Genomic DNA, 22,769 nt, shown 5'->3' with positions numbered 1-22,769 from the left:
CCGGAGGCGATGGCGGGGCCAAGGCCGGCGGGGGCTGCGTCCCTGGCGCTGAGGGGGCGCAGGAGGGAGGGTGGGAGGAGCCCCTGGGAAGGGCTCTGCTGTCAGCCCGGCTCCTGCGTGAGGAAAGGGCCAAAGGCGTTGGGCTATGGTGTACTCTGGGTGCTTCTTGGTCTGAGGAACAGCAGTCTTCTGCCGGCTTCAGTTACATTTATGCTTAAACCTGCTACACCTCCAGCTTGGACCCATGGCTTAATGGCGAGGTCAGCATGAACCGCTCCTCGTGGCCCAGGGCTCGCAGAGCTGGTGCTCCGGGAAGCTGGTGAAAGGTGGAGGGTTGGGGAAGTGCCGCAGGCTTCTTTACCCCTGCAGCACACAGCCTGCACCCTCAGCCTGACCTGAGGGGTGCATCTCACATCCTGCTAATTCCCAGGTATGGATCAGAGGGATTTGTTACCTCCCTGCCCCGTGTCGGGTAATCCTGTACTTGGAGAGAAATAGGAAGCAGGGCCCCTGCGTTTTCAACTCCACTGAGCTGAAAAAGGAAGCCAGTGATGTGGAAATTGGGTTAAACCACCTAAGTAGGCAGCTTTCTACATGTAACTAATCTGGCTGCTGCATATAGCAGTGCTCAAGTGAATTGCAGTCCGGTGGGTAACTCTGGGACAAACCCAGGCTCCTCTGCTTGGTGTGCAGGCCAGGGTGGGAGAGAGAGGATGGAAAGTGAGGGGAAAATAGGATCTGGAGGGGGATGTGAAGCAATTCTCCTCCGTTGAAATGGAGGAGCAGGTCACCTGAGCCGAGGGCTGTACTGCACGTTAGGTCCTGAATGAGATGGGGAGCAGCAGAGAAGAAGCTGGGCTCAGATGTCAGCTTTAAGACTTTGGCTGCAGCACCTAACTTATGGTGTAGGTGTTGTTATAGACGCTTGTGACAAATTGGAGGAGCCAATTTGTAGTGAATAAAAAAGGTCGAATTTATTAGCAAGCGATAAAAGAGCAAAACAGCGCTGGGCAGCCGGGGAGGCAGTGCTCCGCCAAAAGCTCGCAACTTTCTGTTATAGTTACATTCCTTTTATACAGTTTATGCACCCCTCCCTTGTCAATCTTCACCTTGTCTTGTTTCTCTCTTTTTTTTTTTCCTTTGTTTGTGTAGGTTCATTATTGGGCGGATTCAGTCCATCTTCTCAAGGGGAAGTGTCTTTTTGATGTAGAATGTCTTTTGTTGTGGAGATATGTAGTCGTGGTAGAGTTAATCCCCTTATCTAGTAAATTATAGCTGTTGTCTTTCTCTTCCTTATCTAGTAAGTTATATTTGTTATTTTTCCTCGTGATTTTTACGCAACATTTAAGCAAGCCCTGCTTTTCTTGTTTGTTTTTTTTTTTTTTTACACAAAGCATTCGTTTAATTACAATGTGTGTCTTCCCCCTTCCCGATTACTATGTAAGTAAATTATCATATTGTTGTTTTAACATCATTAGCCGAATTGATTCTATTCTGCTTTGAACAAGGGCTACAACTTTTATCTAAAATACACGGACCAAAGGTCAAGATTAGCAGTAAGACTTTTAGGGGTAATTGTGGAGAATGTCTCTACCCCCATGTGCGATTTCATGAACAAAGTTAACCCGTTCATTACAGGTGTTACCATGCCTTTTGAGTAATCTATTGCTGTTCTCTAGAGCTATCTACACACATCTCTCTGTTTCCCTGTTGCACAGGGTTGCATGGGCTGCAAGACATGCCAAGAACAGACCACTGGCCTGGCAACACATCTTCACTGGGATATGAGCAGCAGCTGTGAGCATCTAGCTGTGGTACAAGTGACAGCTTTCAAAAAAGGAGCGACTGATCTCTAAAAATGATCCAGGTGAGAATGGGCTCCTGTGTATTGTAGGACTGATCTCTAAAAATGATCCAGGTGAGAATGGGCTCCTGTGTATTGTAGGACTGTGAGGGGCAGAGAGGCTGGATGTCAGAGTGGTGGGCAGGGGAGTGGCCAAGAAAATACCAGTTGCTGATCCATACAGGTCGACTGGAAGACTGCACTCAGTCTCCCCTCGAAATTGCCTCCAGGCACTAATTAACACATGCTTTGTTAAACAGGCTATTATTAGAGGGGTGCTTGGAAGAGAGCCCGTGGGACATGTCCCACTTCAATTGATTGCAGCAGTCCTGAAGCATTGATGAAGACGCCCTAGTGCTGGCATTTTCACTGCCTGTTGTGAGGAGCAAGAGCACATTGAGGAGACAAGCGTCCTACCTTTATGCTCAAATACATTGAGAAAAGTGGCACAGAAGCTCATGGTTCAAAGCTTTGGCTCACTAAACCTAATTAAGGGCTATGCAGAGGGGAATTTGGCAGTGGTATTTTGTGAAGGACTAGATACTGCTTCCTTGTCATGTGCAGTTATCCAGCAGGTATGAGGAAGGTAGTTTATTGTTTACCTACTGGTGGCACAAGGAATGAGAGTTGACTCTCTAGACTGATGCCATTAAGAGCTAACACATAAACAGAGAAAAACAGTGGATGAGGAGCAGCTAGACTGAGACTAGATGCAGGAAAGAAAACAAATGGGAGAAGAAACAGCCTACTTGTAACCCAAAACACAACTAAGGTGACAGTGCAACAGGGATGGGCTGGAAGGATTGGAATCCCAGGTACTGCAGAGGAGAGGAGGTGATCATAGATGCCTTAATACACATTTTACCTTCCTCTTTCTATTCTGACAGTTTTATATGTTTATTTAATATTCAATAAAAAGGGGCTTACACAGTTCTCACAGAGCTACCCTTCCTCAAAAGGGGGAGGTGATGGGGGGAATTATTTCAGATTTGCTGCAAGGGAGGAGGGAGAAAATTATTTTAGATTTGCTGCAAAAGCCATGGCAGGAAACAAAGGCAGAGATAGTCTGGCATGATAGGGCTGTAAGGCTTGTCCTGATAACTAGAGGACTTGAATAAGCACTGAGATGCCCTCCCACAAGGACTTTAATAAGACTGCGTGCTCAGCATGCTCCCTGGAACTGCAGCATGCATGCATTTCCCTGCAAAAGTGCCAGCAAAAGGAAATGCTGAAGCTCTCAGCCAAGTACTGAATTTCTGGCAGTACAGAACAGTTCAGCTTCCAGCTGCTGCTGCACAGAGAATTAATCAGGGCTGAAGAACTGGAGCAGAGCAAGCCCCACAGCTTCTGAGAGGGTGGTTGGTTGTCACCCTGGTCATCTGTCCCCAGCTGACATGATACACAAGCTGCACAGGGAAAGCTTGAAGAGTTTGCTCACTGCTCTCTCCTGTGCTTTGAGTGAAAACACAGCGCACAACTTCATCCCTCTGATCTAGCTAAGTGGCTTGGCGTGGGAGGGGACCACAGCTCTTCTCCAACAGTGTCTGTAGATCAGCAGTGATAAAGTTTGGCACAGAAGGATTTTTCTTCTTGGCTGGACTCATTCTAGTGACAATTGTCTCTTTCTCCTTTCCCTTCCCCCTGCCTGTGCTTGGAGAGTTTGCACCCAGAGAAACAGACCCATTCTAGGCTGCCAGGGCAAGAAGTGCAAGTTAGAAACCAACCTCCCGTAGAGTTATAAAGAGGGAAATACCAGTGTCAGCACTGCAAACTAACACTTCCATTTTGTCAAGTTTGAAAGTAAGAGAAATTCTCGAAGCTTCAAGTGGTTCAATTGGTCCAAAAAATGTGGAGACTACTAGCCCAAATAATTTATTTGATTCCCCCACACAACTTGGTCTGAGTGGTGTTCTTCAGCCAAAATAATTTTCCCAAGGCAGGGGAGGGGGGGTGGCACGGAGAAGAGAGTGAAAGAACATGTCTGTTACGTGTTTGTTAGCAGAGGAGCTTCTTGCTCTTGGAAGGGAAACAAATGATGAACTCAGGAATAAGCAAACAGTGGAAAACAGGTCTGTGACTGAAAATGCTTGAGTCCTATCTGGTGACATTTTTGTTTTAACTGAAGCAGATGACCAGCCTGACAACAGTAGCTGGTGCTATCTTCCTCTCTTTTGCTGCACCTTGGCACTAGGCTGAATGCCACTACAGCTGCATCCTCTCCCACTAATATAAGCAAAGGACCAAAGAGTGCAGTTCTGACATGCTGTCTGCCTTGTGCACAGCTAACTTGTGGGTACACCAAGAAAGGGAAACATCTTGGGGTTTTTTTCAGCCTGAGCATAAAGGTGAACCACCGTGAGAGGTGGCTCCTCTCCCCTAATCATCCAGAGCTACAAGGAGAAAAAAGGTGAAAGCCAGTTATCAGCTAACAGCTTTCCACTTTTGGACCAGTACAAATTAAAGCAGTGAGGGAAGGCTACATCTGAACTACTCAGTTGCAAGTTACTGCAGTGCAAGTGAGCCTAGGCTGGGCTGCTCTGCTTTCCCATCCTTACTGGAGCTCTCCTACATCAGTACGCTGGAGATAAATGTGCCAACTCTATTACCATAGCACACTCCCCCATTTTTCCCTTTGTTTAATGGAAACACTGGAGAAAAGTTTGCCAGAGACTCTCAAGGCTCCAGGAGTCCTTTCAGAAATAAGGCCTGGACTCAGCTTGAAAAGCCAGACAATATACAGCAGACTGTGTGTCTGGGGGAGCAGGATGCTGCTCCTGCTCAGAGCAATGAGGTCAAAGTCCCATAGCTGGGAGACATGAGAGCAAGCTGCATAAGGGTGGGCTGAACCAGCTTCTTAAAAGAAATATCCACAGGACACCATGCACAAACATACTGCTCCTGCAGTCAGCACTGCTGTCCCACACAGCAACATGGGCAGAGAAGTGGTAAGAACAAAAGGTGCTGTGAAAGCATAGGGACAGATACATTTCTGACATACACAGGAGAAGGTGATGTGAGATAGCAGCTTGGACCAAGTGAAAAGAGAAGGATCAATCTGGAATGTGACAAGGAAGAGCATGTGGTTAAACATCATGCTGTTCCTGAGAATCTCCACAGAAACCAAAGTTCCTGTGCCTCTTGGGCTATGGAAAAGGTGCCCAAGACAGGCCACATATCACAGAATATTTGAAGTAAGACAGCAGAAAATTGCAAAGAATCCTGCTTTAAGTCTAGGACAGAACAGATAAAGGCATAGAGACCCAACAGCACTCTCCCACTACACAAACAGGCTCAAACATAAGACACCACTCAGCACCAACATCAATTTAATTCTTCCCTCTTCAGGACAGGAACAGGGCAGATAACTCTGGGGTTACATCAGCAAGCAGAAAGGGGGTAAGGGACAAACTGTGCTGGGAAACCCCAACTAAACATGCAGGCAAGAGAACCACTCTACTGAAGACAGCCCAGACCTTGGTGGGGGAAGAGCGTAGTTCTTCTGAGTCACTGAGGTGCAGTCCACTCAGCTGCCCAAAACTGCAACCCAAAGGACAGGTCCGGGAAAATAAAAACCAAGTCTTCTTCCTGCTTTTATGTCCTGTTCCCAAGAGGCAGCAGGTTATTATGGCCTTATGCAGCCCCAAAAGTAGTGAAGGAAGCAAGTCCAAGTCTGTGAAACTACAGGGTCAATGCAATGGCTTTGGCTGTTGTATTCAGTACAGCACTGGAAACAACTGGAATGTCTCGGGCAACTCTCTGAAATGGTGGCATGTTGGGTCCTTCCAATGTGTCCAGGATACCTGCAGGGAACAGAAAAAAGGGGAGAGTGGCAAGAGTTAGTTCAGATGCAGATAGCACATTTCTTCTTGCTTTTGTTACTGGCCAGGGCAGGGCCCAAGACATGCAAAGCACTTGCAGGTGATGGGAGGAGACATCTAGCCCCAAAGACTGAACAGGAGTAAACACCTCCATCCAGAGACCAGAAAGTACAGATCAGAGCTTGTCCTTGAGGCAGGGAAACTGCATGTTCCCAAGAGGAAAGTAGATCATTCATTCTGAAGGTGCCAGACCCAGTCCCCTGCCATTTGACCCCAGTGCAGACACTGCCAGCAATGCTGCTCTGCCGAGGCAGATTGATAAAATCCTCTCCCAGCCTCATTCCAGCACAGATCCTACTCTTAGACCAATTGTTTGCTTTCATCCTGAGATGCACTTGCAGACTCATATCAGGAACTGCAGCTGCAGGTGCAATGTGGAACTTTTATCATGGCAATGCAAACATAGACCATGCTTGACAGGAAACATGCATACCAATGCAAGCATCCTCCAGTCCCTATCAATTACCATGTCAAGACTGATCATTAGTCTTGGAGTGCCTTGAAGAAAATTGCTTGACATATATTTTATCTTATTTCATCTACTGAAAAGTTGCAGATCAGGGCTCAGAACCTTCACCTTAAGAACGGATCCATGAAAGAACAGTATTTACATCTAAAAGGACTTGTAATGCTATGCAATAACCCCAAATTATGCAGATTTATCTGAAATATCATGAACAGGTCTGCAGAACTGCATATTTAGGGATCTGGAAACAATCTAGTGATGTGGTGGGGGAAGGCTTTTTTTTTCTTTTCTTTTCTTTTTTTATTTTTTATTAAAAGGAGACTGAGACTTTGTTAGGAGAAAACAAAAAGAAACTCAGAAAGGGGACCTGAACATTTATAGCCTGGTAAACAGCACCAACTGGGGAAGATGGAGCTTCTACACAAGATAAAAAAGGTCTTACACAAAGAAGGAAAAAGACTTATGACACATTTCCTGATCAGAGAAAAGCAACCCAACTTCAGCAAGATTCAGGAAGGGACTGGACATCAGCATGCAAGAACAGTCAGTGCTGTTACACTTCAGTTGTGGGGAAAGAATAAGCATCCTGCCTCACAACGTAAGACCTAAGTACTAAAACTCAGTGCACAGAAACCATCCCACATCTACCTGTTGCCCTACTTCGACAGCTTCCTCTAATAAAGCTAGTGCTGGTCATTCTTGGGTTGGAAACTGGCACGGATGCCTTCAGGTCAGATCGAAACTGTCCATCTTTTCTCTCAGAGAGAGCAAAAAGCAGCTCCTCTTCCCCCAGATCTAACAGGATATGTCTTCACATCTCCCTTGCTTACCTTCTACCACCTTGTGATAAGCAAAGTGCAGATAGAGGAGGAAAAGCTTACCTTCTACCACCTTGTGATAAGCAAAGTGCAGATAGAGGAGGAAAAGCATATGCAGAGCAGCAAGGGTCCCACACAGGATGAGCCGCTGGGTATGCCCCACGGTGCGCGACACCAACACAGCAACCTAGGAAAGAGGTGATTAGAGACAAGGTAGCTGCTACCTGAGCCTCTGGCATTCCAGTCAGGAGCATACAGGAGGACAGGCAGTGGAAACACTGCTCGGAGCCTTTTTTGCAGTTTGCACCAACAAATTCAGAGTAATCTGTTTCACATAGGTGAACCTTGCCCAGTCTCACCAAAAGTGCAGCATGCTCAGGCATGACTCTCCATGGCAGCAAGGGCTGTAAGGGAGTAAACCTTCTGCAGCTGTTAGAATGGGTGAGGATATGAATCCAAGTGTCACCTCCATACACCAGTGGCCAAATGACCCAGGAGCATCAGGCTGTTCTTCACAGCAGCCTGACTGGCTGTGAAATGAACTGCCATGCCCAAGGAACAGAAAGCAAACACTTCCCTCCCTTTGTCCCCAGAAGAGGAGGGCCCCAGGCTGCCTGTCCCTTACCATTCGTAGTGTAGAGAGTCCACCAACACCCAACCAGAAGATATAGAAGAGGGAGTGGAAGTGGATATTATAAGTGACAAAGAGAGTGATGCAGTGACCAAAAAGACCGTAGCCCTGACAAAACAAAAATGTCCATGTTACAAGTGTCAGTCCCACACAAAGGGACGTTGATCAAGAGCATGGGCAGCCTATTCCTGCAACACTTCACCAAGGCAAAGCTTCGCAAACCACTCATTCAATGCCAAAGAGTCAACCAGCACAATAATTTTAACAGCAGCTCACACCCAGATAATCTGTCTGAAGGATTCAGAGGGATGTCAGAGATTGCCACTTGGGAAACAGATGAAAGAGCCTCTGATTCCAGAGAAATTGGAATCTCCTGGGTTTTTACCACCAGGCTCTCAGATCAGGAACTGCAAAGCAGGAGACCTACATGAAGGAACTGCCTCTTTGTGCTATCACTGTGCCTGGGATGGGGCAGGTCAGAAGAGCATCCTGGAATTCCAGGTTGTCCCAGTGCAGTTACCTGGGACCATGATTTACAAGGACTTTTCCCATTCTTTTGGGAGGAGCTTGTGCTGGAACACCATGCAGCCAACCTGTTATCTTGGGGCAGCTCCATCTGTACATACCAACAGTGACAGCATCTGCACCATTGTGATTTGGGCGTTACACAGATATGCCAGGAAATAGATGAAAGAGGAGACGCCCAACCAGTAACCGAAGCAGGTGCCAATGGCTGTGCCCATCAGTGTGCCTTCCCTCTGTGGAGACAGCATCAGGATGAGGAAGACTCAAAGAAGTGACTTGCCAGCACCCAAATTCCACCTCAGAGAGTCCCAGAGCCTTTCTAGGCATTATCAAATAGCTGTCTAGCAGTGTTCAGGGTGCCACACGACCTACACCCCAGCTCTCCCGGCAGCAGAGCATCAAGCCTTTCTGATGTGTCCTATCTCCCATCCCCAAACCAAAAGGTTCTTCCTCAGATCAATCTGCTTTTCAGCAAGATGCTGTTGAGTCATGGAAGAGGTTTCTTCTCCATTTCTAGTGTCATTAGAGCAATCGAGAGCCCAGTCAAACCACAACTTATCACTGAGACCTGACGTACAATGATGGTGTCTGAGGTCTTCATCCCATGCAAAAGGATGGCCACCAGTGTGAAAACCAGCATGAGGGGTCCATACAGCTCGCCTGCAATCTTCTACAGGAGGAGACAGATCAGGGAAGGTTTGGTTAGTGCTCCTGAATACCAGGCTCCCCACCCCAAGCGATGTGAGAAGTGCCTTGGATGAAGTTTATCACCTAGCTGCCTGAGAACAGCAAGGCCACTGCTGATGGGAGCCAGGCAGAACAGGTTGTGTGATGAAGAGCCTGGGATGTGTGAAGTCTAGAGGTCTAGAACTGTTCCAGCACTAAAGGTAGCACACTGAGATTTGGAACAACCACAGGAAAGGGTTTACCAACATTTTCAGGGAGATGAACGCCTAACAAACTCAGGTACTTAATAACATGGACTACTTTAGTTTTACAAGGTGTCTGTGGGACATTCCCCTGGCCATGGAGTCTGATTCAGCAAGAGAACTCACCTGTGGGAAATTAATCATCTTCACAGGAATCATGGACTCTAGCAGTCTGCATCACAGCACAGCAGGGAATGACATCAGGAGCAGGGAGGACAACAGTATGGTTAACAAAATGCTTCAGAAGTAAAAGATCCCATACACCCATTACCAGTGTTTTCTGCTGTGGTCACAGGCCTTGGGGGACAGAGATTCCTTCTACAGGGTCACATAAGGTAACTAAAGGAGGAAAGCCTTACTGTCAGTGGGTTAACTTTGCCAGAGAGGGGATTCAGTGAAAACATTTAGAGAGCGAGCCACGGGGATGAGAGATCATTGACAGAACAGTAGGAAGGAAAGGCACCTTTCTTCATCCAGCCTCACAAAACTTTGCCTTTTTGGACACAGCTCTGTTGTATACCCAACAGAAGCCATGTAACGCAGCTGAGTACTAAAAGGCTGAAGACGCCCCAAAGCCCTTTTTTCTGCCCTCAGCAGCAATGCCAGGTGACAGGTGATAGGGCTGCCAGCCCACCTGGGGGACCTCATTAAGGAGAGCGGGACAAAGCACAGTGCATTTCCCCATATCTGAGCCTTCCTGCAAGGCTGGCAGCCCACCCCAGCTTGCTTGCTTTGGGGGGACAGCCAGCCTCCCGCTGGCCCCCCATGCCCCCCGCCGCTGGTGGAGATGGCCCAGGCAGACCCCAGCCCACCTGGCTCGCACTTGGATGGGCTCCACATCAAAGTACGGCCGGAGGATGTCGATGTTGGCATAGAGGCTGAAGGCCCTGGAGGCTTGCCTCTTCCCCACCTGCCACATCTGCGGAGAGAAGGGAGCTGGCAGCGGCCGGGGGGGCAGGCGGGGCCCCCCAGGGCTAGGGGCGGCAGGGGGCCGCGCTCATCCTCACCTGGTCAGCCACCTGCCGCCCCAGCTGCCCCCGCAGCCCCTTCATGCCCAGGAACTCCCCGTCCTCCTCCTCGGCGGCCCCCGCCTCGCCCTCCACCTCCTCCTCCTCCTCCTCCTTCATGCGCTGGTGCATCTCCCCCATGTCCTCGAAGCTGGAGCCTGACGTGTCGTCCATGTTCTCCATGTCGATGACGGCGGAGCCGCCACCCTGCACCGGGGCAGACAACGTCAGCGCCCGCTCGGCTCGGTCCCGCCGCGCCGCCGCCGCCGCCACCCCCGGCCCGGCCCGGCCCGGCCCGGCCCCACCTGCATGTTGTCCTCGAAGCCGCCCCAGTCGGCGGCGGTGCCGCTCCTGCCGCCGCCGTCCGCCGCCCCCGGCGCGGACATGTTGCCCGGCCCGACCCGGTCCGCGCCGCGCTGGCTGCTGCCGCTCGCCAGCAGCGGAGCACCCGGATGTGACGTTAGCAGTGAGGGAGCCCCCTCCCCCCGCTCTCGCGAGGCCCCGTGAGGGAGGGCGGGCGGCGCCGCCATATTGTGTGTGGCGCAGGACGGGGAAGGGCGCAGCGGCGTGGGGGAACGACAAGATAGCGAAGGGGAACTGGCGGCGGAGGAGCGGGAGGGATGCACTGCTGCAGGGACCCGGGGCCGGCCGGCGGCGGGGGGCCAGCGTCGAGCTCCCCGCGAGCGGGGAGGCCACGCGTGGGCGGGTGGAGGCCCGTCACGTGGCGTGAAGCACCACCTCTCACCGCCTCCCGCTGGCGGCGGCCATGGCGGCCAAGCGGGGTACGGAGGAGATGCGGGACCGCGTGGTGCTGGGCGAGTTCGGCGTCCGCAACGTGAGTGGGGCGCGGCGGGACGGCGGGGGGCTCCCGGCCCCGGCCCCCCTCACGGTCCCGCCTGTCTGCCTCCTCGCAGGTCCACACCACGGACTTCCCCGGCAACTACCCCGGCTACGAGGACGCCTGGGACCGGCGGCGGTTCGAGGAGGTGGGTGAGCGCCGCAGGCGGCTGGGGCGGTTGGGGGGGCGGGGGCGTTGGGGTCCGGCGCGCGGCGCCCGGCGTGACCCGCGGCGCGTGGTCCGTGCAGGCGTTCCGCGTGGACATAATCCGCGAGGAGGAGGGCGCGCTGGAGTTCGACATGGTGGGCATCGACGCCGCCGTCGCCAACGCCTTCCGCCGCATCTTGCTCGCCGAGGTAACGCCGAGGGCGGCCGGGGCGGGCAGGGACAGGGACCGAGGCTCGTCGGGGCGGTGCGGGGAGCTGTAGGGAAGGTCTGGGGGCGCCGGCCTAGGAGCGGGGGGGACCCCGCCGTACGTCAGCCCGTGCGGACGGCTTCCGGGTTTGGAAGAGAAGCGCAAATCCGTTCTGCACGTGTGCCACGCCACGAGCCCAAAGAGAGTTGCGGCCTTAGCAGCATGAGCGATAGCACTTGTTGCTCTTAAGAGTGCTGTTGGTAGTGTCTGTGGATCAACCTGTCCTTCATCTCTTGTGATCGTTTGTTTAAAAAAAATAAAAACAAAGCGGGAAGGGGTACATTGGCTGTAAGAGTGTATTGGGTAGCCTGGTTTGGCAGAAATACCACTGAAAATAGTCTGCAGGGCAATTATTTATGGGAGAGAACGGACACTCTAGCTGGATATTCTGTTGGCATGTATTTCAACTGTCAACTTATGCTGACTTGATCTCTTGTCTCCCTGAGGTGCCAACAATGGCTGTAGAGAAAGTCTTTGTGTACAACAACACATCCATTGTGCAGGATGAAATCCTGGCTCATCGCTTGGGCCTCATCCCTATCCGAGCTGACCCTCGACTCTTTGAATATAGAAACCAAGGTGAGAGTCTTGGATCAAATAGAAATATTGAAGGTTTCCCCCAGAGCAGGAAATCGGGGTCACATAAACTGAGCAGAAGTATGTTTCCATAGAGGCTCATGCCATTCTACCCTTCCCAGGAGATGAAGAAGGCACAGAAATTGATACTCTGCAGTTCCAGCTGAAAATAAAATGCAGTCGAAACCCTCAGGCAGCCAAGGAATCATCTGATCCTAATGAATTATATTTCAATCACAAAGGTGAGATCTTTCCTAAAAATAGGTGCTGTGTTTTTCTCAGCCCTGCATGCAGAGAGAGCCGATTCCCTCATTCTGCTAAACTTACTTTTTGCTATCTCGAGTCTTGTACAGGTCAGCAACCTGTTTTGAGACAGTAGCTGGCTGATGCTTGTGACTTTTCTTCGCAGTGTACAGTAAACATATGACATGGGTGCCCTTGGGGAATCAGACAGACCTCTTTCCAGATGCTGACTTCCGACCTGTTCATGATGACATCCTCATTGCACTGTTGCGACCTGGCCAGGAAATAGATGTTCTTATGCACTGTGTCAAAGGTATAGGTGAGTTGTGGGTCCTAGGGCAGCAGGAGGAGGAGTGTGAGTGCTTGGACTAGGGCACAGCTGTGTGAAGGGGAAGGGTGGAGAGCTGGCTTTCCCCCTGGAACTTTAGGCCCCGGCATTCTGGCACTCTCGTTCCCTGAGGCCTGCCCTCATTCTTGATTCTTAACTCTTGATGCAGGTAAAGATCATGCCAAGTTTTCTCCTGTGGCCACAGCTAGTTATCGACTGCTTCCTGACATCACTCTCCTGCAGCCTATTGAGGATGAGGCAGCTGAGATGTTGCAGAAGTGCTTTTCCCCTGGAGTCATTGAGATCCAGAATATCAAGGGTATTTTTTTCCTGCTCTAAGTGCCTTGTTCCTTACAAGCCTTAGCAGAGACTGATTAGAGAATAGAGCCAAAACCATGTTGTGATGTTGCCTTGCCAATCAGCAGCTGGGCATGCTATGCTGAGCCTGGTTTTATAGATGAGCGGCTGTCACATGCAGATGTGTTGGGTGATGAACTGGGATCTCCCTGAAATGCTAAGGCATTGGGTGCCTGTCCGCAGAGCTCTGCAGCTGCTGACTGCAGCTTCCAGTGCTGTTCAGTTGTCTGCAGGACTGGGTAGTAAGCTTGCTCTTCCCAGCAGCTCTGTGTGGAGAAGACTTCTTGTGTCCTGCCCAGGGGTACATACAAGCTTTGTGTTTGGGTTGGAACTGTTCAAGAAGACCAGTTCTTTCAGGTTGGAGTTTCATGTTGGGGGTGTGCTAATTCTTTATATTGGTGGCTTTGCTGCCTTTGCTGATGAGGGAGTGCATGTTTGAGTCAGTGTAAGTACTTGCTGTGACCACAAAGCACCCATCTGCTGCAGGTGCCCGTCTCGTTTCATCTTTTTCCCCTTTAGGTAAAAAGGTGGCAAGAGTAGCCAATGCACGGTTGGACACGTTCAGCAGAGAAGTTTTCCGTCATGAGGGTCTGAAAAACCTTGTGCGCCTGGCAAGAGTACGAAACCATTACATCTGTAAGTGCTCCATTTTCCACAGAACATAGAGCCCTGCTGTGGTTTGTGCAACAAGCAGAGACTGAGCAGCATATATAGCTGGGTCTCTGCCTCCCCCTTTTTCCCCACATCATCAGCATTCATACATTCATATTCTAGTGGGTAACTACTGAGGTTGTGGTTTGGTATTGCTTTGGGATTGAATGTGTTTGTGCTTCCTGCTGGCAAATGTAACCTCTTCTCTGGCTGTGAAGATCTGGCTTGTCAGAAGTGTGTAAGGGGAAGACGAGGGACAGAGGTCCTGGAGCCAGGTGTCGGCTGAAGCTGCGTTGCAGCTGTGCTGACTTGTGTCTCTGTACAGTTTCAGTGGAGTCAACGGGTATCTTGCCTCCAGATGTGCTGGTGAGCGAAGCCATCAAGATCCTGATGGGAAAGTGTCAGCGCTTCTTGAATGAGCTGGACTCTGTGCCTATGGAGTGACCAGGCTGTAGCTGGGAAGCATATCCCTGCACTGCTGTTCTGGCCTTCTTGTACCTGCCTGCAGCGGTGATTCCTCTTCCATAGGCAAGAGGTTTGAGATGGGCTTGTGAAGAGTCCTAGGACCATGTCTTTGAATTTGTTTTCTGTTGGTAATGAGCCTCAGTGAGGAGATGAACTAAAATAAAGGCTTTGCTTTACATCTGTCTCCTTCTGTGCTGTTCACAATTGTGAGACCATAATATGCAGAGAAGAAAGTGGCAGCAGGTCTCAAGATGAATAATAGCATTTATTTTAGATTGTATGCAGTGTGTGAAGAAGACTGGTATGGCAGCATAGTAAAGCACTTCACAGCAGGTCAGTGAGATTTAGCAAGTCAGTGTCAGCGCAGCACTGTTTTGCAGGTGTCTCAAAGCAGCTTGGGGGTAGTTAATGTGGTAAATGAAAGGCTGTACTGTCAGAGGGCTGGGACACCTCTCCTATGAAGAAAGGCTGAGAGTTGGGGTTGTTCAGCCTGGAGAAGAGAAGGCTCTGGGGACACCTTATTGTGGCCTTTCAATATGAAAAAGGGGCATGGAGAAAGACTTTTTACCAGAGCCTGTAGTGACAGGGAATGGGTTTATATACTGAGAGAGGGTAGACTTAGATGGGACGTAAGACGGTTTTTACAATGAAGGTGGTGGCAAGATGCTAGAACTGGTTGCCCAGAGAAGTTGTGGATGCCCCTTCCCTGGAAGTGTTGAAGATCAGGTTGGACTGGGCTTTGAGCAAGCTCATCTAGTGAAAGATGTCCCTCCCCATGGCAGGGGAACATAGACTAGATATCTTTGACAGTCTCTTCCAGCCCAAACAATTCTATGATACAGTACTGCGCTTTTCTGTGCAAAGGTGTGGTTTAAAAACATTCCGTATCAAGATGGACTGTCCCTTCTTAAATAGCTCAAGGTAAGGCATTTCTTCCCAGCGGTTAGATTTGACTTCTCTGTTCTCCCTTTCAGTGACTGACTGTACTTTGGGCTGACCCTGGAGCAGAACTGAATGGTGGAGGGCAAGTGACAGTCAAAGGCTTGTCTCCGCCCAGGGAAGCCTGGGAGAACTGGCAAGTTAGTCTCAGTGGTGAGCACTACTGTTAGTCAGCACTGGGTAGGTCTTAGCTTGTGAAAGTCTCTCTTGACAAGCTGATGAAGGAACTGGAACTTGTCAGGAGTACAGGTATGGCTCAGTTGCTTAAGTCAATCCTCACTACAAGGTTAGAATTTAGTGTAGCAAATCATACTTTTTCTCTACCTGATTCACTGGATATAGTTATACTGTAAACATCCTAACAGGTGTTCGGTTGGATATGCTGTAGAGAAGAGGTATACGTGGCATCCTCCTATAATCCCAACCTGTCCCATGTCACTGTAGTGTTGCAAACCCAAGCCCTGCTTCTAGATTTTTTTCAAGACAGCTAGTAATTGGTTGCTGGGGGAACTGGCTGCTTCCCTGTCAGGGCTGTTCTGGGAGCTGTCAATGTTTCACAGCTGTGCTTGCTGACTCCTGCACCTCATCTTTCAGCAGGCTTCCAGGGACCTTGGCTGCTGACCTCTTCCCACAGGGTCTCATTCATCCACTTACCCTTAGAAGGGAAAGTTGGGAACCCAAGAGCTAGGCTGAAGTCCTGTAGTCTGTACCTCCTGGTTTAGAGCTAACAGCCTTAGCCAAGATACCTCCCCAGGGCTTTTTGCTTGCCTGAAACTTAGGACAGCTCAGCTGTATGAGGAACACAGGGTGTAGTCCCAGTGCCAGCATAAGCACAGAAAAGCTCCTCTTCCTCTCAACTGTGGCTAGTTCCTAATCAACACTATTTAGGTATCAACTCCATTTGAAAGATGGCGATTCCTAGCTGGATCCTTTCAGTTTTAACAAGCTAAAGCAGCTTCCTTGCTGAGCTGGGTTACAGCTGGGGCCTTGGAAAAATGTTTTGTAACAAAACTTACATTGACTTTGTTCACGCACACCTCTTTGAGGGCTTCTGCTTTTGTTGCAAGAGAGACCTTTCGCACAACCTTCATCACGTGAGGGGAGAGACCAAAGGCAGTAGCTACATCACCTTCCTGTGTTACTGAAAAGGTCAGCTGAGAGAGTTATGGCTAAACTACAGCACTATCACAAGACATTGCACCTCTCAGCAATAGCTAGGGTTGGGCATGGAGGCTACTTCAGTAGTGTATGGACCTTTTTGCATTATTGCTTCACATATTTCCCATACTGCTTATGGAACATACATATCCTGGCATAGCCATGCCAAAGGGTTTTGCTTTGGCAACATGTACCCTTCAAGCTGTAAACTGGGACCTAGCAGCTGTTGTGGAATTAATATAAAGCAGCTGTGAATGACATATAAATACTTTAAAATTCAATTCTCCCCTTAGCTTCTAATTTAATTGTGTAGTCTGGAATGGTTCTTTCCCTCCCTGATAATGTATGTTGTATGTACTACCAGCAAAGGTGCTCCCTTTTTGGTAGCTGGAATAAGGAGTGCTGAACAATCCTTAGGAAGGCAGTCTGGGCAGAGCAGAGGCCTCAGATCTGACTGCAACAGATAAAGAATAAAAATGAAACATGACAACATGTGTATGAAACTGGAATAGCTTTACTGACATTTGAGGTGTAACACAACCAGTTCAAAGACAGCTTCGGATTTAAACATTCCTACAAAAAATGTTCTAAAAAACATTTAAAAAAACCCCCTTGTATCTAGCATGAAGTCACAGAATGTTAAAAATATGACAACACAATAAATACACCCAGCCTTTGCTAGAGCCAGCAGCCATGTTAGCTCAGAGGTTAAAAGTTTGAGGGTGCTAGTGGAACAGCAGGGGCAGGAGGGTGAGTGGATTCCCAAGGCCTGCTCTTCCTTTCTGCACTCCCACCCCTCCCGACCCCAGCTTTTCTGTCCAGTTTGTCCAAGTAGAGACACAACCTTCTCCACCCACCACAGTTTATTACTTGTTCTGCCTCCTGGATGGCAAAACTGCCAGCTAGCTCTAGACAGACCCTCTCAGCTCCTGTGCTAGCGCTAGGATAGATTGAGTGAACCATTTGTCATGTAAGAAGAACCAGCTTTGCAGACTGGAGTGGCTTGATAGAGTCCCACCTCATCTAAAACCCAATTTCTGACTTGGCTGCCCCTGTAAACTGCAGTATAAATCCCACTCCTCCTGCCCCACCATGCAAGTCTCCAAGAAGTACTAGACTGGGTAAAAACGCAGGCTACTGTCACCTCCACAGCAACAGGGGGAGGAGATCCCTTTTGGTTTGCAGGTGATCCAGATATTGGTCCAGATTTTGTGTACCCTGCACTGGCCATGTTCTAGTCTACAGGGCATGGTAAAAAGAAAAAATAATTAAAAAAATCTGTCCTGCTCCCCCTGAGAGATGTCCAAGAAAGGCTGGCACAAAGTAAAAGCCTTCCATTTGGCTCTGGATAGAACAAGCTGTACGATCATGTATATATACATACATGTATATATATGTATGACAGTGTCTGCTTCTTTCTAGAAAGCAGCTGCACCTTAGAAAGGCTGATCTCAAGAGAGATCCTAGAGCACTGCTAGGCTTCCTGGCACACAGCCCTCAGCCCAAGGCTCAGCATCCTGGAGGGAAACGGATTCATGAGAATACCAGTCCACTAGGGACAAGTGCTGACAGGCATGACAGGAGTGTCTGATGTGTTCCCTACAAAGCCTGGCTACTAGCACCCAGAGGAAGATTAGGGTAGCCCCTTTTCACATGGTGCACTACTCTGCCTTTTGCATTAATCTTAAACCCCACGGGATGAAGAGGTGGAGCAAGAGTGACCCAAGGCTACAGGATGACCAGGTTTTACCTAATGGAGTCTATGGGCTCAGCTCCCACCTTGCAGAGAAGCAGAGGTCTAAAGATGTTCATCCAGTGGAGGGGAGGGGAAGGAATCAGGGAAAGCTTAATAGACTGGTTCAAATGCTACCACAGGCCCCATCCCAGTATAGGGAGGAGCATGGGACATGACCCATAAGGGGCTTTATTCAGACAAATGCTTGTGGAGGTGATGACAAGGAGAATCTAATGTGCTTACTATGAGGAGAGACAAAATATAAGGTAGGGGAGGAGATGGTTGCAGCATCCCAGGCTCAGGGCTCAAAGAGTGCAGTGAGGCCCTCTCCATCCTCATTTTCTAGCACATCTGTCTCCAATGATGGCTTCACCTTTTTGAAGAGAGATGGGAGGTTCCGGATATGAACCTCCTTGCGGAACTGCTCCCCGAGGGGCTTCTGCAGAGGACAGACAGGCAGGCATCAGTCATTACTGCCTTCATGCCCCCACCTGGCTCAGGGGCAGCCTGCTTGCAGATCAGAGGCAGACCCCAGATTCTGAGCAATCCCTAGGCCTGGACCCCATGCTGCCATATTGGGGAATCTCAGGCCTGGTCCCTCCCAAGTGCCAAGGCACTGAGGTAATCACCAGTGCACCAGCTCCCCAGCTTCTAATTCAGTGCCACCAGGCTCCAATGCCACCATCCTCACAAAAGCCCAGCACCCACCTAGCAGCTTCATTCAAACATTTTAACACCCTGTTCCTCCAAGGCACCCTTGGGCAAGGTACCCCCTGCCTCTCAGTTAAGTCATTGCTGGAGGGGCTGCTCAGTCTGTGCTGCCATCCCCACTGTAGCTCCAAGTTGAAGACAGACAGAACAAATACTGAGAACATGCTGCAACAGCCTCCTGTCTGGGAAGGGAGGCAGTGGGGGAGAGGCAGGCAGCCTGGCTGCCCCATCACTTCAGTAGGGTATGGGTGTGAAATGAAACAGGTTCATTTTCCTCCAGGATATCACTTACCCCAATGCAACCTGAGATGAGGCGCTTGAAATGATCCTTCCGGCGCTTGTCTGCCACCTTCTGCAGTGTTGGGTTCAGAAGCTTTGAATCAAACTGCTCCAAAGAGTCCCTCTGGATGTCTGGGATCTGCTCCATCACTGCCTTCAGCTCAGTGTAGCGAGGGCGCTGCAGGGAGAAGTACAGTTAACACAGCTCTGCTAGATGAGCAGCCCTGCCCTCCTCGGGGGGCACTGGCTCCTCTGCTTGTACCAAGGGGCGCATGGGATTAGTTTTCCACCACTCCCCAGCCAACCTCGCTAGATAAAGAGCAGAATTTCTCACCAAGGCCTCGTAGATCTGGAAAGCCAGGTGGACAAGAGCTGCCATGCAGCCGTCGTGCTGCCCATGTGTCTGTAAGCCCTTCAGCACACTTGTGAAAAACCAGGACACAGCATCGGGCAGGAGGTTTCCTGGAAGCACCTGGGGAAGAGGCACTGTCAGCATGGAAGCAGGATACCGATACATGACTGCCTTTCTGCAGCAGCTCAGCCTTCCCAAGGGAGAAGGTGCCCAGGGGTGAAGCAGCCATGCTTCTCACTACATTCAGAGCTTCATCTCCCAACCGTGCCAGAACTAATCCCTTCTTCCTCCCAGAGGTACCTGTTTGAGCAACGGCCAGCAAAGCTGTGTTGTGGTTCTTTGGCAGGACAAGGTGTCCTTCCAGGAGAGGGATGTGTAAGCAGTGATCAGCAGCGCAGTGCAAACATCCTGAAAAGGAGTCAGGGAGGGAAACCAGTCAGAGGAACCATTTCTCACCTCCAGGGTTCAAACCTGAAGGGAGCCAAGAAGCAATCCAGGTGCTCTGCAGGAGCTTCTTAGGGCTATCTTTCGAGAATCCTGCTGCTGCTGCTCCAGCTGAAGGTGCTCAAAGGCACCCAGTGTGCACCATCATGGCAAACCTGCTCCATTCATCTCCTCTGGAAAGGCCCTGGAGCATGCAGGAACTCCCATCAGCTGCTACTCTCAAGTCACTGCAAAAGCTTCTGCAAGAGCTTGTGAGGCATCCACAGGAGAGGAGGGCTACAGAGGTATTGGGATGAAGGTACTCTGCACAGTGGGTTGTGTTAACACTGTGGCTCCTGTGCCAGCTCTGGCAGATTTTAGAGAAAAAAAGAGCTGCTGGGTGAAGTTCTTCCTCATGAAAGCTGGAGCCCAGGATGAGGGCAGAGCCAGGGAACACCTTGGTGGGCTGAATGCCCTGGGCCTTGCCTGCAGAAGAGCTGAAACTCTGTAGCTGCATGTTATACTGGATCCCAACCCCCATTTGCTTTGTGGCTTCTGCAGCCATTAAGGAGGCCCTTAAACAAACACCTATGTTCCCAAGAGAAGATACTCACACTGGGAAATGCTCCAGCAGCCTAGATGTCTGTAGCAGCACCTGGCTGCACCACAGGCAAGCATGACAAAGAGTACAGAGAAAGGATAGTGGAAGTTGGAGCATATGATCTTACCTCTTGCTTCATTAGACACTTGCCGAGCTCGGTGAGCTCTGCGCTGGCAGGTGGAGTCACGTCTGTGGCCATCGCCTCATCATCTGCAGAGCAAAGCAAAGGCAGAACTGTGAACATGGCCTCCCAAGGACTGAGGGCAACACAGGGAGGCACAGCAAGAACTAAGCTGGGAGCCAGGAGACAGCGTACAGAATTGGTATGCTGGCACAACATCCCTCTCCAAGCAGAAAGCACCCACCCTTTGTGGGGCAGGAAGGGCACCGAACTAGCTACCTCCAGCTCTCGGGAAGACTGTGCACATCCCCCTCTTCTTGGTACCTTAAGAATCAGCTGCTCCAACATGCTACCTGTGAACCCTACAGCACATTTGTTCCTAGGCTAGACTGTTTCTTTTCTGTGGCCCCCAGATACATTGGGCAGGACAAAGCTGAAGGCTTCTTACCAAACCTATACCCCACACAAAACTCCCAGCAACAGGCCAGCCTCTCCCTCAAGAAATGCATGAAGAAATGGGAAAAGTGCTTGTATACACCAAAGGCAGGAAAGACAAAGGTAGGCACTTACTCACCATCTCCATCTACAGCAGCAGTAGTGTTATGCTCAACACCTTTCTTAGAAACACAGCAAACAGCTGCAAAAACAGTTGCAGGTCAAAGGGGCAGAAAAGGGAAGATGCTACTTCAGAACATGCAGAGATTATCCTACAGACTCATGGGCTCACAGCAGCTTCAAGCTTCCCCAGCTTTTACGCAGTATCTGAAGAATCTGAAAGCCCAGTATAAAAGCCAAATACTGCACTACCTGGAAGGCTCAAACACTCCATCCACAGCATCCTCCCACAGTGGCACCTGCTGCACAGTGTCTGCTTCAAACTACTGAGAACCAGGAACGTGCAAAACCATTTGAATAACCTGAGATGAACACCATCTTTAGGCAACAAGGCCAATCAAGAAAGGAGGTAGAAGGTTGAAGTTCTGTAATCTCTATGCAGAATCAATTTTCCCAGCCTCTCTGCTCAAAGCCATGCTGACAAAAACATGACATTGGAGAAAGGGAACACAAAGAAGGGAGATTGCTTTAGGGGAGGGACTCTTCCCTTCTGTCTGGCTAGAGAATGGCAATTGCCAGCAAGAAAACCACTCTACTCTACAACTCAGGTTGTCCACAAATCCATGTCCTGTATTGGGCTCCAGGGCACAGAAGGGGAGAACCCAGATTCGAAAGGAGGACTGGACTTCTACAGGAACAGTGCCAAAAACATGGAGTCCTAAATGCTAACAAAACAAAAGGAAGAAACTCTCTTCTGAAGGTTGTTAATTAACCTCTTACTAGGTTTTAGCCAAGATTTTGGCAGGGTTAACTGTCTCATACCTGGCTTCTGAGAATTATGTTAAATACTACTGGCCATTATAGTTAAGTTTTACTGCACACTGGAAATTCCTGTTGTCCTCTCCAGGGCAAACTTCCCAGATATCCCAGAGGACCTAGCTTGATTTCACTTACTGATGAGATCCATGACTTCTCGGGTCAGCAGCCTGACCAGCTGTTCCTCAAGCATCTCCTGAGACTCAGGGTTGTCATCTGCAGCTTCATCCTCACTGAGGAGAACAGGTTTTAGTGTGAAGGGAGCCAATGTCTTAAAGCATTCCCTCTGCCCAAGCACAGGGAATGAGTCACCATCAAGGTCAACATAGTGTTTTCCAGCCCTCTGCTGACAGGGCTGTTCCCTGGGCAAAGGGCCACGTAAAAGACCACAGCTCCATCCCACTCCCCATTTCCCCCTCATATCAAGGGGTAGAAGCTTACCAGAGCATGCTTCGCTGGTTGATCACCTGCCATTTCTGAGACAACCTCTGTTCAAGACAAAAGGGAAGATTCAATACCTTCCTAAGGAGCCATGCTGGACACAATGAAAAGAGGCCCAAGTGACAGCTGCTGATATAAGCACAAGAAATTTAAACACAGCTCTCATGCCAAGCCCCATTTTGAATGGGACAAGAACTGCTACCAACTGTGCTGAAGACACTGTGGAGACACTGTGGCTGTGCTGGCTGTAGGAATCTGAGTGAGCTGCCACCAAAATGAGAGGACACAGGCAAGAAAACCCCCACAAAAATTCTCAGGGCTGAAGGTTGAGGAGCTAATATCCACAGGTTTGAATTCACAGGAAGGGGTGCTGTGCAACAGCCAGAGTTCAATGCACCTCAAAAGCTCCCCCTAAACAGCATCAAAATCATTAAGCATCATAGCTCTGCCTTTGTCTCTGCTGGCTTTGGAGAGACAGACATTCTCACATGTTGCTGCCAGTTGCTACAAGGAGTCTGGGCTGCCAAGGAACAGGCATTGAACAAGCTGTTTTCTTACCGCATGCAGATAGGTAACGAGTGGTCCCAGCATGGGGCAGACAAGGGTTTCGTAGTATTCTGAAGGGCAGGAGAGTACCAAGGGCTTCACAAACACACCTGCACAGACTG

The 22,769-nt window shown here is 49.9% G+C and overlaps 3 protein-coding genes across 16 annotated transcripts in view; 1 reads left to right on the top strand and 2 right to left on the bottom strand.

Annotated features, from left to right (window-relative positions):
- Positions 1-5,152: 5,152 nt before the first annotated feature.
- On the bottom strand, positions 5,153-10,553 carry YIPF3 (Yip1 domain family member 3). The gene is made up of 9 exons (XM_049830982.1): positions 10,403-10,553; positions 10,098-10,304; positions 9,903-10,009; positions 9,217-9,262; positions 8,739-8,831; positions 8,263-8,394; positions 7,631-7,744; positions 7,069-7,192; positions 5,153-5,643 (listed from the first exon to the last, which is right to left on the bottom strand). Exons 1-9 carry the CDS (start codon positions 10,481-10,483, stop codon positions 5,522-5,524), a joined length of 1,026 nt encoding a protein of 341 aa, XP_049686939.1. The 5' UTR covers positions 10,484-10,553; the 3' UTR covers positions 5,153-5,521.
- Positions 10,554-10,619: 66 nt separating this feature from the next.
- Positions 10,620-22,769, top strand: part of POLR1C (RNA polymerase I and III subunit C) — a 141,174-nt gene continuing 129,024 nt past the window's right edge. Inside the window, exons 1-9 of one of the 7 annotated variants that reach the window (XM_049831163.1) lie at positions 10,620-10,932; positions 11,012-11,083; positions 11,184-11,291; positions 11,797-11,929; positions 12,022-12,168; positions 12,336-12,482; positions 12,667-12,816; positions 13,374-13,490; positions 13,831-14,146. In XM_049831163.1, the coding sequence (XP_049687120.1) occupies positions 10,864-10,932; positions 11,012-11,083; positions 11,184-11,291; positions 11,797-11,929; positions 12,022-12,168; positions 12,336-12,482; positions 12,667-12,816; positions 13,374-13,490; positions 13,831-13,949 (1,062 nt within the window). In that variant the 5' untranslated portion in view covers positions 10,620-10,863 and the 3' untranslated portion in view covers positions 13,950-14,146. The other 6 variants (XR_007509851.1, XM_049831166.1, XM_049831162.1 and 3 more) reach the window with 6 other exon arrangements.
- Positions 16,564-22,769, bottom strand: part of XPO5 (exportin 5) — a 30,614-nt gene continuing 24,408 nt past the window's right edge. For all 8 annotated transcript variants that reach the window (XM_049831145.1, XM_049831146.1, XM_049831148.1 and 5 more), the window contains 9 exons: positions 22,660-22,757; positions 22,102-22,148; positions 21,799-21,893; positions 20,864-20,926; positions 20,296-20,378; positions 19,445-19,552; positions 19,127-19,264; positions 18,806-18,970; positions 16,564-18,241 (listed from right to left, as the gene is read on the bottom strand). In XM_049831145.1, coding sequence (XP_049687102.1) covers positions 18,101-18,241; positions 18,806-18,970; positions 19,127-19,264; positions 19,445-19,552; positions 20,296-20,378; positions 20,864-20,926; positions 21,799-21,893; positions 22,102-22,148; positions 22,660-22,757 — 938 coding nt within the window. In that variant the 3' untranslated portion in view covers positions 16,564-18,100. The remainder of the gene's footprint in view (positions 18,242-18,805; positions 18,971-19,126; positions 19,265-19,444; positions 19,553-20,295; positions 20,379-20,863; positions 20,927-21,798; positions 21,894-22,101; positions 22,149-22,659; positions 22,758-22,769) is intronic.

Source organism: Accipiter gentilis, chromosome 28, assembly GCF_929443795.1.
Source record: "Accipiter gentilis chromosome 28, bAccGen1.1, whole genome shotgun sequence".
Classification (NCBI taxonomy): Eukaryota; Metazoa; Chordata; class Aves; order Accipitriformes; family Accipitridae; genus Astur; species Astur gentilis.
The sequence above is the reverse complement of the archived record's forward strand: the minus strand, read 5'-3'. Positions and strand labels throughout refer to the sequence as shown.

Bases quoted from the DNA above. Each gene is read 5' to 3' on its own strand.
- YIPF3 (XM_049830982.1), bottom strand. From the start codon at position 10,483: ATGTCCGCGCCGGGGGCGGCGGACGGCGGCGGCAGGAGCGGCACCGCC. The intron at 10,305-10,402 runs GTGGGGCCGGGC...GCCCCGGTGCAG, and splicing joins GCTTCGAGGACAACATGCAG to GGTGGCGGCTCCGCCGTCAT. The intron at 9,263-9,902 runs GTGGGCTGGGGT...GCTGTGATGCAG, and splicing joins CCCATCCAAGTGCGAGCCAG to ACTGCTAGAGTCCATGATTC.